This window comes from Parasteatoda tepidariorum, chromosome 3 (genome assembly GCF_982258835.1).
Source record: "Parasteatoda tepidariorum strain Cologne lab strain chromosome 3, Ptep-v5.0, whole genome shotgun sequence".
NCBI lineage: Eukaryota > Metazoa > Arthropoda > Arachnida > Araneae > Theridiidae > Parasteatoda > Parasteatoda tepidariorum.
The window spans coordinates 114,848,115-114,864,026 of NC_141757.1; the positions used below are offsets into that span (position 1 = coordinate 114,848,115).

The 15,912-nt window shown below is 31.7% G+C and overlaps 1 protein-coding gene across 1 annotated transcript; it reads left to right on the plus strand.

Moving 5' to 3' along the window:
• Positions 1 to 10,653: 10,653 nt before the first annotated feature.
• Positions 10,654 to 14,961, plus strand: LOC147814205 (uncharacterized). Its single transcript, XM_087160266.1, has one exon. It carries the CDS (start codon positions 10,654 to 10,656, stop codon positions 14,959 to 14,961), a length of 4,308 nt encoding a protein of 1,435 aa, XP_087016392.1.
• The last annotated feature ends 951 nt before the right edge of the window (positions 14,962 to 15,912 follow it).

Sequence of the window (15,912 nt, forward strand, 5' to 3'; positions counted from 1 at the left end):
GAGATTCTTTATCTTGCTTACTTTTAAAATAAAGATCAAATGAAAATCAAAAACAAAATAAGAGAACTTCTAAAATAAATTTCAAAGCAGATAATCTTATTTGACTTGTTCAGTTTTCCTCCATAAAAAAATTATGTTAATAGTTACATTTTTATTTAACTGTTATTATAGTTTTCATGGAAAGGTTTTTACGTTTACAGTAGCCCGAGTTTAATTTAATCACTATTTTAAATTTTTTTAAAATTTTGTGTATATAAAATTACTTTTTCGTTAAAGTTTTTGTATATATATATATATACTTTCAGTTTTAAATGTCAGTATGTAAAAATAAGAGGAGAAATAAACATAAGTATCAATTAATTTTTTTTCATTGTTTGATCGTTAAAAAAAAAGAACGTAGCCACAAATTGCAAAACTTTAGCCAGGCCAAATAAGAATGTAGAAATTTAAGTCCCCTCATTTATTTTTCTTCTAAATTTTCTTTTATTACTCCATTGCCAGTTGAAGGAACAATGAGTTAATTGCAAAAATAAAGTTGAGCGAAGCTCAGTTTTGTGCAGAAAATACAGTTTCTCGGTATGTAAAATCAAATGTTGGAAAAAATATTCTTAAAATAAAACCCTTAATTATACTCAAAACAAAAATAAAGAAAGAATAAAATTTGAAAAAATAACGTCAGTTATTTTGCATTTTGTTAGTTTTCTGTATAATTATGTCTAGAGTGTCATTTTTAGATATCGCAACTAGAGTGGTTAAATATTTAAAAATTCAAAATTCTTTGGAGAAAACGATTTTATGAATGACTAATTTTTAATCGTTTTCAATTTCTAATTCAGGAATTAAACAATAAATAAATTTAGACGAAACATAACGAGAATGAAATTTAGAATAAAATGTAACGTAAACATTTTAAATTAAAAAAAAAATATAGGGCAGTCATCTTGGTTTTTTGCCTGACAAAATATTTTAAAAGAAACACTAGTATAAGACAATAGAATTTATTGAGATACGATAACTAGAATGGATTCGTGATTAATGAAAATAAATTAAATTTATGACGATAATTGAGTCTCTGACAAGCATTACTTAAACTTCTGGAAGATGTAATATCTTTGGAATATACGTTAACTAGAATGGCCTCCTAAATATTGAAAATAAATTAAATTTCTGATGGTAATTTAGTCATTGACAGGCAGTGCTTAAATTTCTAGAAGTTATTATATATTTAGAATATACATAAGCAAGAATGAAGTGCTAAATATTAACGATAAATAAAATTTGTAGAAGTTGTGATCGCTTTAGAATAACTAGAATAGACTCTTAAATGTTGAAAATAAATAATATTTCCGATGGTAATAAAATCCCTGACAAGCTTTGCTTTAATTTCTGGAAGCTGTGATGATATGTTTACAATATACAACACTAACAAGAAGAAACTCCTAAATATGGAAAGTGAAAGAAAGTTCTGATGGTAGTTAAATCTCGTACAAGCATTGTTTGCAGAAGCATTGATAAATGTGATAAATATTGATATCTTCAGAATACTGAGATTTTTTCATTCTCTAGAGAGACAACTGAATAAAGGGAATATTTTGTTTGACATAAAAATATTCTTACAAAAACTGCTTAGTTGCTTTATCTGCTATACTCTTGTTAGAGTTATTTTCTTTAATCTCATTATGAAGTAAAGCTCTGTATTTATATTTTCCATAAAAAAATAAAAGATTTTTTTGGTACTTCATACAATTTAAATGCTGATGTGAAGCCATTCATAATGGCAGAATGACATAATGACAATTTGTTTAGTTTATTAAAAATAAAGAAAACAACACTGAAGTTAAAGAGGAACATAATTTTGATTAGAACATGATTCCGGAAGTAAATATTTTTTTTGAAATCGTTTACTAATTCGCAGCGTAAGTTTTAGTTTCTGAATAAAAAAAAACTTATGAAAAGATTTGTATCGTATCGAAAAAAAAAACAAAAAACAGAAACAGAAATTTCAAAATCAATCATGCAAACGATTCAATAAATGTCTCATTTTTAAAATCGTTTTTTTGTTCTCAATTCTAATTTCTGTCTTTAATAACACGAATAAAACTTATCAAGATAACTTTTAAACAAAGTATAAAAAAGCAAAAGGCATTCAAACAACATTCAAACAGACTGACAAACTATTTTTGAAAAGTATACTAACAAATTAGCAATAAAAACTTTTAAGAAGTCTATTTTCAAAAAACTCCCAAATATTAAACACTAAATTTAATTTCAGACTATAATTCAATCCATTTTAAGAATAGCTTGAATTTTTCAAATATGTGGTTTCTTCGGAATATTTTACTGCGATTTCCTCATTCTCAGGAGGGTGCAAATGCATAAATGGAATGTTTTTGTTGAGATAAAAGTACTAGTATAAACACCACTTAATTGCCTTATCTAGAGCGAAATGCTTTTACAAAGCTTCCGAAAATGAATGTAGTGGCTCTTAGTTGTCTTATATTATTCTCCCTAAGGGTTTAATGTTAATGTATAGGAAGAGGCAGCTTTATATTTTCTATAAGAATTATACCCTTAAAAACTTCGCATAACATATAAACTAGTAGCGTAGAATAATTTATAAACCCCAAAGGAATCTTTATTATTAAAAAAACAATGTTTTAAGGTGAGAAAAAAATCTCTTTTGTAGAAAATGATTACGTAAAAAAAGTTATTTTTCTAGCTATCAATTTTAGAACAGTTTTCTAGCTATCAGTTCCCATTTATGTAAGGTTCTAGCCTTATTTATAACCAACTATTTTGTTAATTTGTTATAATTTGTTAGTCTGTGTAATTTTATGAAGCTTGATAGCAATTTTTGAATCTGCACTAATTAAAAATTGACAGGGAGAGTTATTTCGTCTCAAAATACGCAGATAATTGAGATTACTTTGTTTTTAAGCAAATGTTTACATAATAGCTCAATTTTAGAACAGTTTTCTTGCTATCAGTTTCAGTTATGTGATATTCTGAAGTGTTTTATTATCAACAATTTAGTTAATTTGTAATAACTTGTTTAACTATCTAAATTTACGAAGTTTGAAAGCTCACTTCTGCAGTATACCCTTTAAAAATTGTTAAGGAGACTTGTTTCAAAGGTTTCAGGATACATAGATAATTGGAATTTTAATTATTATTTGAAGAAGTGATTAAATAGTAAGCTCTATTTCAAAACAATTGTCTAGGTATTAGTTTCGATTCGAGCTGTTGGATTCGAGCATTCTTTGGAACCAAATATTTGTAAATTTGTGATAATTTGCGAAAATTTGTGATCTGCGAAAAAATTTACGAATTTTGATGGCAACCTTCTAAAATGTACCCATTAAAAATTGTTAAGAAGAGTTATTTTCAAGGTCTCAGGGTACATAAATAATTTAAATTATAGTTAATTTTTTGAACTAATGATTACATAAAGAGCTCAATTTCAAAGCTGCTTTTTAGCTATTAGTTTCAGTTTATGTTGGATTATCGAACACTTTATAACCACATATTTCGTAAATTTGTGATAATTTGTAAATCTGGGTAAATTCACGAAGTTTGAAAGCAACGTTTTAATGTGTGCCCATGAAAAGTTGTTAAGAAGAGTTATTTCCGAAGTCTCGGGAATGTTACATTGATAATTGTACTGGTAACACATTTAAAAATAGACGATGGATGATTATGTAACCAGGTTATGAAATCATAAATACAAAACTATATGGTTTTTGTAACCATTTACAACTGTCATAACCGTAAAAAGAGTTTCACAGGACATAGATTTTCCGGTAGGTAATGGGCATTGGAAAGTACAGAACACAAATTGGAGAGCGCAGGGTACTGGAAACTCTTTATGTGTTGAAGAGGATGGACGAAATAATATGGCGTCAACGCTGAGACTCGAACCCCCGTTCTGCCGATGCTGAGACTGACAGATTAGCCCTCTCGGCTATAATATGTACACAGCTGCGAGGATTTAAGTGGCTTCATTAGGTGGTTCTAGTGGGTGCGATAAAATTCTGGTTGTTTAACCGTATTAGTTGAAAGAAGTTAATAATTAACATCTCGTAATTAACAATTTAATAGCATCTTATTTATGGTTATTTGTCTGTTTTTTTGAACTTGGTAAAATAACAATCAAAGTTATTTAACCGTTTTTTCTGAGAGATTTCTAACAGTGTATGAATATTTTTTTAAATAGTGTAACTATTAAACTAATAAAAAATATCAATACTCTAGATTTGATTAAGTCAGTGACGTTTGATTTCAAACTTAATAAGCAATTCTATGTAAAAGCAACCCAACTATAATATTCAAAGTCTAGACAGAATTTACTTTTGAAATATAGTTCTTAAAAATTTTGTTTGCATTCATTTCTGGTGCTAGAGGAAGTTTATGATTGTTGCAGTTGTGATTAGAATTTCTTAAAAATTTGTAAATTGTCTAAGCGCACATTAAACGCAAACATATCTTTAATTTAACTGATGACAAAATCGATTCATGTGCTGTGTTAATTAGTTAATAAGAGTGTAAATAATTATTTATGCGTTGCCAATTTGCTAATTTTTAAACAAAAAAAGTACTAAAATTATGATTTCTTGATGTAGTTCCAGTATTGGCAGTTTCCTATATTGGCTACAAAAATTACGGTGTTGCCTTAATTTAATGAATTGAATAAAATGACACTTTTTAATTTATTATTAGGTTCAGTTTAATGTTTTTTTTATACTGAATTTGAATTTCTGCGTAAAGTCTTAGGTTTAACTCATAATGTTTTCATATATTTCTTAAAATATTTTAATGAAAATTGTACACTGTAAAATAATAAATATAGAAAAAAACATTTATTATAAAGTAATAAATGCAAGCTAACAGTATGTTACGAAGGAATCTATTAGTTTTGAAATAACTATTCACATTCTAGAATAACTATACTTTCTTTAAACTAGTATATACTTTTTTCCCCTTAACTTTTTACGAGACAGAATAAATACGATAAAGCTTAGCATTTTTCACCGTAAATAGACGTATATTCGATATTTTTCTTAAATTCAATACACGTGAAATGTTTAATAAATACCATTATAAATTAATATAAAATTACTATTTGAAGTTTATGCTTTTATTATTACATTTTATTAAATTAAATTTTTGATAATTTTTGAAAAGACGTGGTAAAGTTAAAATTTGACCTGCCATTTAAAAACAAAAGATTAGGCTAGAAATATAGACAGTTTTTTGCAATTTCGTTTAAACGCACTGGATTATGCCTAAAGTGGTTAGTGGATGCCGTATCTCCGAAAGTGCGGCTGCTTATACTTTGGGAGTAAAATATTTGATACTATATTTGTTAGTAAGTTTTTGTGTCTGATTTCGTAACTTAAAACATCGAATGCACTAATTATTTGGCATGTGTGATGCCAAATAACCCTTCGAGCCATTAAAATTAAGTCCAAGAACGTGAAGACCCAAAGCTATTCAGGGTGGCCCGTTTTCTTTTCCTTTTCTTTGTTTTCGAGCATTGTACTATGTCATGAAAATGAAACCAGTTGTTTTTTTTTATAAAATTTCAAAAAATTGTTATAAAGTTCGTCAACAGATAGTGTTTCTAAGAAACTATGTAACAAAGTTTTCAAATAATCACAACAACTTGACACAGTTTGAAATAAAATTAAAATACCTGTTTATATATATTTTTTTAGAATGGGCAGCAGAAAACAATGTTTTATAGTTTTTCTTGTACGAAACATCATCTGCTAACGAATTTTCTAAACAATTTGGAAACTTGGCGCAAAAAAATACCCGATTTTCTAAGCAGTAAATCACATATTTGAATAATACTTTATTTTAAACTAGTGGGCTGCGCCCCCTGCTCGCTAGCGCTCGCCAACCCCCGAAAATTACTACGCAATCTTATATGATTTGCTTCGCAAACCAAGCTCGCTTCACTCGCTACTAACTTAGGTACATTGCAAATGCACAAAATTCTAAGAATTCAAAACAATCATTCAAATCCATATAAAAGCTTTTTTTTTTAAAAAAAAATTACATCTTTTTAGTAAATACTAAAGCCATTAAAATAAATTTGAATTCAAATAAATGACATGTAATTCGTTAAATCTATTAGAAATGTGCTATAGCATAATTCGTAATATAAATCAAAAATCTTCAAATAAATTCGTAATATATAAATTCGTGAAAAAAAGTGCTTTCGACAAAATACTAAAATAGAGATCTATGGACAAAGACTACTCACTTCTGCCTAGCTTAATAGTATGAGATTGCCGCAGCTGATGCTCTCTGGTTATTTCATTTTCCGTTTTTAAAAGCGCTATATGTTGAGCCACCTCAGCTGGATTTGGCATGTGACATTTTTAGCGGCAATCATTGATCGATTTTCTAGCGTTGCCATTCTGGGAGTTGTAATGAGGCTTTTGTTTTTCGCCGTGTAAGAAAAATAGTAACGTAAACAAAACAAAACAAAGCAAACGTTGCCACCGGCGGAAAAGAAATACAGCCAAAATTTGGGAGCCACGTAAGAGAATTATATATATTAGATGAAATATGCGGAATCATTTTTAACCCTGCAAGTGTTTAGTCCCTCCGTAAAATTGAACGAAAATTTCCTTGCCACGCATAACATTGAATAACTTAGGGGAAATCAGTATTTTGATGCGGTCGTTTTTTATTTTTCACCACTTGGCGTTCACATTATTTAACATACTGTCAAAAAAAAAGTCAGATGTCATCTTGTTGTTGCCAAAAACAAATAAGTGAACTAGTGTTGTATAGTTAAAAGATGACTTCACTCATCAAATAAGAACATTTTTTAAATGTGGTTTATCGATAAAAATTTAAAATTATTTCGTTGATTTTTTTACAGAAACAAAATCTTTATACAGAAGAGCCTTACATTATTTTTAACAGAAAAAAAAACCTCATTATAAGTCTTATAAAGGGATACATTGAGTTCAACTACAAACAAATTTTTTTTTTATTACGCTTTTAACACACCAGAAAAGAATCGAAGTGACAAACCGAACCAGGCGATGAACACGTTCTAAATATTTCGTTAAAACTCATTAAAATATTCGAAGATTCGAATTTAACAAATAACCATTTGCATAAATTTACCGAAATAATAACTCTTAAAAGCTGAAAAGTTATCTAAGCATGCCCCGACGAAGCACATAATCAAAATCGGGATATTTCGCTTACATAATCAACCACCAAGTTAGTCTGTTTGTCGTCTTCATCCAATTTACATCCAGAGAAGAGAAAATGTAATATTACGATTTCAAATGCCACGAAGAAAGCCGCAAAACAAGGCTTAAGAGACGACGTTGTCTATTTTAAGAAACTTCGTTATTTATTCAGGTTTATTAGAATGCATAAATCAGAGTAAATCTTACGAGGATTGCTATACCACAGAAATTTTTCAAATTAGTTTTCTCCCGAGGCAATAATGCAAAAATGTTGTTTAGAAGATTCCTTTGAAGTGTGAGACAGTCTAAAGTTTAATCACGGTAAAGTGACGGTACCATTCAGAAAGGTGTTAAGATATACTTCCACTTGTAAGGCTCAGGTTAGAAAATATAGCATTAGAATTTTAAATTTTATTCAATCAAAATATAATTTTTTTTCCTTTCTGAGAGATCTTTAATTATTATTCTATGCATATCCATAAACATTTGGAGTTTCCGAACAGTGTGTGATGAAAACCATGAAGCAGAATTTTATAGAAATTAGATAAGTGCGTTAACTAAATAATTCGAGTTGAATCTGGTATAACTAATTTAGTTTAAAATTCCTCATTAGGTAGCGTAAGTATGGTTTTAGAGAAACTATAATAAGAGCACGAATTTAGGAATCTCCAATTTACAAAACATACTAGGACATATCCCCTATTGTCCGCTACCATCTGATTGCATTAAATCGCACGTGCAATAGTCGGAAACAGTTTCTAGTTTACTTTCCAGATCCATCGTCATAACTTTATGGAAAAGCGTAACAAGAATAAAATTTTAAGATTCTCTCATTTTCAAAACATACGCGATGATGTTCCCTATTATCCAATACCATCTGATTGTGTGGTAAAACTTATCTAGATAAAATTCTCCTTATTTTCTGGCAGAACTGACTCTTAATTTACAAAATATTCTTTCGTTTTTTTGATGGAAACTGTTCGCAAATGACATGCTTAATTACGAACACGCTGTATTTTGAATGAGTGCTTTTGTGTTATACTGGAGATAGGCCTTGGGATGAGAATTTGGTAAACGTCACTATCTCGCTAGACAGCACTTCAGACGCATTGCAATTGTGATTATTTGATGACTTATTCGATTCGAAAAGGGAATTTTTCGTAGAATTTGTGATAAGATGTGAAGCACCTGTAAACGTTTTGTTAAAAATCACATTTTTATTAAAATGACACGTAAATTATGTTAAAGAGTTTTGGCACAAAAAGGATTTCTCTCTAGTAGTTTGGTTTGAAATTATTAATTACGGTAGCAATTTCTTAAAAAAAAAATTTAAAACCCTCAATGATTACTTGTACACTTGATAGAGTATACTAGATTTATTAATATTAATGTGGGGAACACCAGTTCGTTTGGAGAAGAACACTCGGTATTGGGTTACTATTGGAGGCAACACTATTCCATTAGACAAGTACCCAGGGAATTGAAGAACTAATGTAAAGAACAGATGCGGGAAAAATTTGGGATTGGAAAAATAATGTTTGGAACTCAAGAACACTTTGCGGGGAGAGCAATAGTCAACTTGAAGAGCTACACTGAAAATCGAGGAACTAATGTAGAGAACAGTAGTTCACAAGACTGGGTGCATTCGAAATAAAGAATACTAAAGTTAAGAACACTAGTTCACTTAATGAGGTACCCCTGGTTGGAACTCATGTGGGGAGCTGTGATGCCACAATTGGCATTACATATTTATTTTCTATCTTTTAAAATATCTTTCATTACTTAAGCTTTTTTTTATTATTAGAATTACATTTAAAATAAATCAAAGACTTAATCTTTTAAAAACGAACATGAATATATAATATTTATTCTTCGATTATAGATCAATGTAACGGATACTTTTTATTTCATTACTAATGCAGACTTATTAATTCACTGTCGTCTCTAATCGAAAACAAAAAACTATTAATAACTTTTCAATTCTAATTTCCAACTGCTAAATGTTCAGTTGTATGGTTGTAATAATTCTCATAAATTTGTTGGCGATTCGTGATCGCCAAGGTATTCTTTCGAACCCAATATTGATATGCTGGTTGGCTTTGTTTTGCCTATGTTATTCTATGATAATTCGCCAATTTTGGATCTCCTACCCATGCTTCACCTGTGTCCGATCGGAACAAATTACACGTACTTTTTAATTTGGCTTTTGATTAGGCAGGTTGTGGGGGATTTGTCTCCCATGGCCTGTCCTTATTAATATTATTATGAAAAATTGATTCAAATGAAATTCTTGTTGATAATATTTATATTTGGTGCCTCGAGCTCTGCAACTATATGAAATAAAAGCTTTTTATTAATTCTGATCCGGTTCAACTGTGTTACGTTTTGAAATAAGAATTGGATAGGTTTTGTATAATGGAGAGTTGGGTGATAGCGTTTTTATTTGTCTCCAAATAACTTTTGACTTATACAATGGAACTCGAGTTTATGTTTTTAGAAATATGTTGAAATTTTGTATTCTTTTTAAGAATTTGGTTTAATAAAATATAGGAGTGGAAGAAATAGGGTATATTTCTTGCCGTACTCAACATTTGTGGTGACCCGGATCGTGATAAGAGGGAATAGTAACAGGTTAGTTACTGTAAACACATTTGTTATGCGATTTATTTCATTGATCAAAATTAAAAGTTAAGTTTGATATCGTAGTTAAGAATGGATGCAATATTAAGAAAACGAGGAGCTACTAGAGCTTCCTTTACCAAAACGTTTAATACTTTATTTAAAGAATTAAATAAAGAGTTACCGGATGATAAAGTATTAAAAACTAAAAGTGTCACGTTAGAACGACTATATGGAATATTAAATGAATTCGACTCAAGAGTACTAGAAAAAAAGTTTGATACTGATGAAGAATTTGAAATAGAACATACAAGTACCGAAGAGTATAATGAAAAAAATGGATCTCGCTCGTGTAGAAATTGCAGACCATTTCAATAAAAAAGTTGAACCTTCCTTGACTTCCTTTAGTTCGTCACCAAAACTAAGCAGACGAAAATTAAAGTTACCCAAGATTGAATTAAAACAATTCGGAGGTGACATTAAGGATTGGCTTACATTCTGGAATCAGTTTAAGCGTATCCACGATGACCTAGAAATGGAAAAAGAAGATAAATTCCATTATTTATATCAAGCAACCGTAGTTGGTTCCAGAGCTAGAGAAATCGTGGAGAGTTTCCCCGCCACTGCTGACAATTATGATAAGGTTATCGAATGCTTAAAAAATAGATTTGGTGGTGAAGAATTATTAATTGAATTTTATGTCAGAGAATTATTGAGTCTAGTTATTAAAAATGCCACAGAACAACCGAGAAGAATAAATGTGACTCATTTATACGATAAATTGGAATCCTACCTTCGTTCTTTAGAGTCAATAGGTATGACCAGTGACAAATACGCAGCAATGTTATTCCCTTTGGTTGAATCGTGCATTCCTGAAGAGATTTTAAGAGTTTGGTTAAGGAGTTATTCAACAACAAAGGTTCAAGAAAATACGTATTGTGAAAAATTGAAGCAACTGCTATTGTTTCTGAGAAACGAAGGGGAAGGAGAACAACGAATTTCTTTAGTGAGAACTGGATTCAAATTTATTGCTGCTGGTACTAAGAAAGAAAAGAAGACTGAAGCTGATATATTTATACCAACAGCAAATGAGTTATTTTCTGGAAGTAAAAGCTCGAGGACTGTGGTAGATAAAAGGTGTGTATTTTGCGACAAAAACCACGAGAGTAAAGATTGTTTTACGGCAGCCAAATTGGCTTACCATCAGAAGCAAGAACTAATTAAGAATAAGAAAGCTTGCTTTATATGTCTTAAGTTTGGACATGAAGCAAAATATTGCAAATCAAGTGTTAAATGTCTAATTTGTGCTAAGAGACATTGGTCGATCATGTGTGCAGAATTATTGACAAACAAGCACGAAGTAAAAGATGAAAAAGTAATTGATTCGAGTGAATGCCAAAATGTAATACTTGCGAATTCTTGCTGTTCTGGAGAGATATTCCTTCAAACTTTAATGGTAAATATTGAGAGTAAAGAAGGAAAACGTGCTATAAGAGCATTAATTGACACTGGCTCTCAACGATCATATATTCTGAAGAGCACTGTTGAGGAACTGAAATTTCGCCAAATTGATACTCAAACATTGATTCATAGCTTATTTGGAGGGTCAAAATCAAGCAGCGAAATTCATAATCTTTTTTCTATTAAAGTTACCGATTTGAAAAATAGTTATAATATGCATGTTTTGGATCAACATAAAATTTGCAGTTTTGTTTCACGACTTCATGATGGACCTTGGATGCAGGAAATGGTACTGAAGGGCATTGGGAATCATCGACAGCCTATTGAGTTATTAATTGGAGCCGATGAAGCAGGAAAACTTTACACTGGGAAAGTGTGCAATTTGGCGTGTGGTTTAACTGCAGTAGAGACTTATTTAGGATGGGTCATTATGGGGAAAATGAAACCCTCAGTAATTGACGCCAATCTTTCGAATGTTTTGATTTCTCTATTAACTCAGACCACTGACATAGAAAACCTTTGGAAGCTTGAAGCAATAGGTATAACAGAAGCATGTGAAATAAAAGATCAAAAGGAAATAGAGAACGCAATCCAAGTGCACTTCGAAAGAACAGTTAAATTGAATTCTGACGGACGGTATGAAATTTATTTGCCATGGATCAAAGAAGTCAACATCTTGCCTGACAATAGAAAAGTAGCCGAAAAAAGATTACTATCAACTACAACAAAACTTAACGAAGCTAATAAATTTTTCGACTACAATGTAATTTTTAAAAATTGGTGTAAGGAAGGTGTTATGGAAGAAGTCCCTGAACAACTTAAAGGCAATAGTGCACATTACCTTCCTCACCGAGCAGTTTTTAAAAACAACTTGACAACTCCGGTGAGACCCGTTTTTGATGCGTCTGCCAAACAGAAAGGATCTTTTTCATTAAATGATTGCTTAGCCAAGGGGCCAAATTTGCTGGAACTGATACCCGTGATAATTCTAAAATTTAGAGAAAACAGCATCGGGGTGATTTCTGATATAAAAGGTGCCTTTCTTCAAATTTCAGTAAATGATAAAGATCGTGACTACTTACGTTTCTTGTGGTGGAAGAATGATAATAAAACAGAAATAAAACTTTTCAGACATTGTCGTGTAGTGTTCGGGGTAAACTGCAGTCCGTTTCTGCTTGGAGCAGTTATCAAATTTCATTTGAGACAGTTTGACTCTGAAATTGCCGAGAAGCTATTAAATTCTTTTTATGTGGATAATTGTGTCACTTCTGTGAATACTGAACAGGAATTGCGGAACTTCATCAATAAATCGACCGAAATAATGGGCAAAGGAAAATTTGACTTAAGATGCTGGGAGCATACGAAAATACATAATGATGAAGATGAAGAAAAAGAGGAAGTAACTAAAGTACTTGGATTACTGTGGAACAAACGAGAAGATTCCTTGTTTTGTGATGTACCAAAAATGAAGATGAAAGATATGCCAATCACACAGCGTACAGTGTTATCTGTGGCTCAAAGAATATTTGATCCAATTGGATTTAATTGTCCAGTCACATTGATACCAAAATTGATTCTGCAAAAAAGTTGGCAAGAAAAACTAAGTTGGGATACCGAATTAACAGAAGATTTGAAAAAGGAATTCTTAGTTTGGCTTGAGGATTTATCTTTATTATCATCAGTGAGAATTCCTCGCCAAGCAAGAGCAGTTAATAGAATTTCCAGTAGTTTGCATGTTTTTGCTGACGCTTCAAAATATTCGTACGCAACTGCCATTTTTCTTAGAAATGAATCGCAAGATGGAATAAAAGTACAACTTTTACAGGCGAAGTCAAGAGTTTCTCCGCTGCGAAAAATTACGATTCCAAGACTTGAATTATTAGCTTGTTATATTGGCGCTAAGTTATCTGAATTCGTCACGAAAAGTTTAACTCTGGAAATAAATGAAACATATTATTGGACGGATTCAACAACTGCCTTGTTCTGGATTAAGAAGAATGACCTACCCTGGGGAACATTCGTTTGTAACAGAGTGAAGAAAATACGTGAATGTAGTGATCCCAAGGATTGGAGACATGTTCCTGGTATTAGTAATCCTGCTGACTTGCCATCTAGGGGATGCACTGTTTCAAAGCTTCTGGAAACTAAATGGTGGGAGGGCCAACTTTGGTTCTCCAAGTCTAAAGAAGAGTGGCCTAATTCAACCCCAATAGAAAATGAAGAGGAAATATACTTAGAGCAGAGAAAAACCGTTGTGGCAACTCTTACCTGCGAGGACACTGAAAATTCATGGATGCTAGCATATTTTTCGAGTTACTTAATTTTAAGAATGACGGCATGGATTCTAAGATTCCTCAAAAATGCTCAGAAAACAAGAACTGAACGAGAGATTGGCGAGCTGAAATTGTACGAATTGAATGAGGCTGAAAAGATATTAATAAAGCAGATTCAGCAAAAGTCATTTAATGACGAAGATATCGCCAGGTTAAAATCTTTATGCGTCTTTAAAGACGAAGAAGGTATCTTAAGAGTAAGCACCAAGTTAACTGAAAGAAAAGACCTTGAAAGCTTTATCAGTCCTATACTGCTGCCAAGCACACATAAACTTGTGGAATTAATGATTTTTTACATGCACAAAAGTATGTGCCATGCGGGGATTCAGATATTGATGTCTAAATTAAGAGAACGATTCTGGATTATAAGATCTCGTAAGACGATTCGCAAAGTTTTAGCTCGTTGCGTGAGATGTAAAAGACACCAAACTACGAGGATCGAATGCAATCCAGGAGTGTTACCTGAAAACAGAGTCAAAGATGCATTGGTGTTTGAAATAACAGGAATAGATTTGGCAGGACCTTTGATGCTTAGAGAAAAATGCAAAGCATGGATAATTATATTTACATGTGCTGTCTACAGAGCCATCCATTTGGAATTGATAACTTCTCAATCAACACAAAGTTTTTTGCTTGGTTTACGACGATTTATAGCCAGACGAGGAAGACCGAAAGTTATTTATAGCGATAATGGCACCAATTTTACAGGAGCTAACAACCTATTTAAATCGTTAGATTGGAAAATGATCGAAATTGAAGCATCTGTGAATAGGATTCAATGGAACTTTAATCCTCCTGCTTCCCCATGGTGGGGAGGATTTTGGGAAAGAATGGTGCAGATGGTTAAAAAACTTCTTCGTAGGGTTTTAGGTCAATCAGCTTTAAATTATGAAGAAATGATGAGCGTCCTTTGTGATTGTGAGACAACAATAAATTCTAGACCTCTCACTTATGTCTCAGAACAAGGGGATGAACTCATTCCATTGACACCAGCTATGTTCTTGAAAGAAATAGATGATGTCGGAGTGCCAGATTTAGATCAACTTGATCAAGTAAATTTGAATAAAAGATTAAGGTACCAGCAAAATTTGCGCAATGCTTTAAGAGAAAGATTTAGAAGTGAGTACCTTGGGCAATTATTACAACGACCATCAAAGAGTAAACCGATTGAACCTTTGAAAGTAGGAGATATTGTTTTAATCGAAACTGACGGTAAAAAAAAAACTTTATGGCCAATGGCTAAAATAATAGATGTTTTTCCTGGTAAAGATGGGCAAGTACGAGTGGTTCGCCTTAAAACTTCATCCCGTGAACTCGTCAGGCCTGCATAGAAGATTTTCCCACTCGAAATTTCCTCACCCACTGAACCTAATCTAATGAATAATGACGCATGCAAGAATAAACCAGAGAAGGACTTGCAGGAAGTTGGAAAAACAGTAAAAACGAGAAGTGGAAGACTTATTAAAGTGCCAATTAAATTTTTGAGCTGAAAAACTTGGACTTTCGGAACAGTATTTTAACATTATAATTTTCATTCATTTTACTCATAGAAATAAAATTAGTTTTGATTAGTAAAGTAAACCTCCAATCAAAACGGTGGGAGGATTGTTACGTTTTGAAATAAGAATTGGATAGGTTTTGTATAATGGAGAGTTGGGTGAAAGCGTTTTTATTTGTCTCCAAATAACTTTTGACTTATACAATGGAACTCGAGTTTATGTTTTTAGAAATATGTTGAAATTTTGTATTCTTTTTTAAGAATTTGGTTTAATAAAATATAGGAGTGGAAGAAATAGGGTATATTTCTTGCCGTACTCAACAAACTGATAATTTTCATCATCTTCTGTTTTTATCATCACAATCTTCAATTTGTCAGTATTCTTCAATTTGGCCCACTATACCATACAAACTCCAACCTCACCTGATATTCCATCATCTCAACATAAATGGCACCCTGAATATTCCTTCTCCATAGGAGTAGTCATCCATTTGTCTCGGATTGACTCTTCTAGAAAATATACTAGTTCAGTTAATGGGGTACTTGGAGGAGAAAATGCTGCCAATACGCTAGTTCACTTAACGAACCCAGGGGAAGAACTACTGTCGGGCACAGTAGTCCATGTGTTTTGGATTGGTCCAATACATTATTTAACTTTATGAGGTACCTTCGGAAGGAACTACTATCGTGAACAGAAGTCCACTTGTCTTGGGTTGATCCACTACACTAGTTCACTTAATGGAGTACCTTCGGGAAGAATTACTATCGAGAACAGTAGTTAATT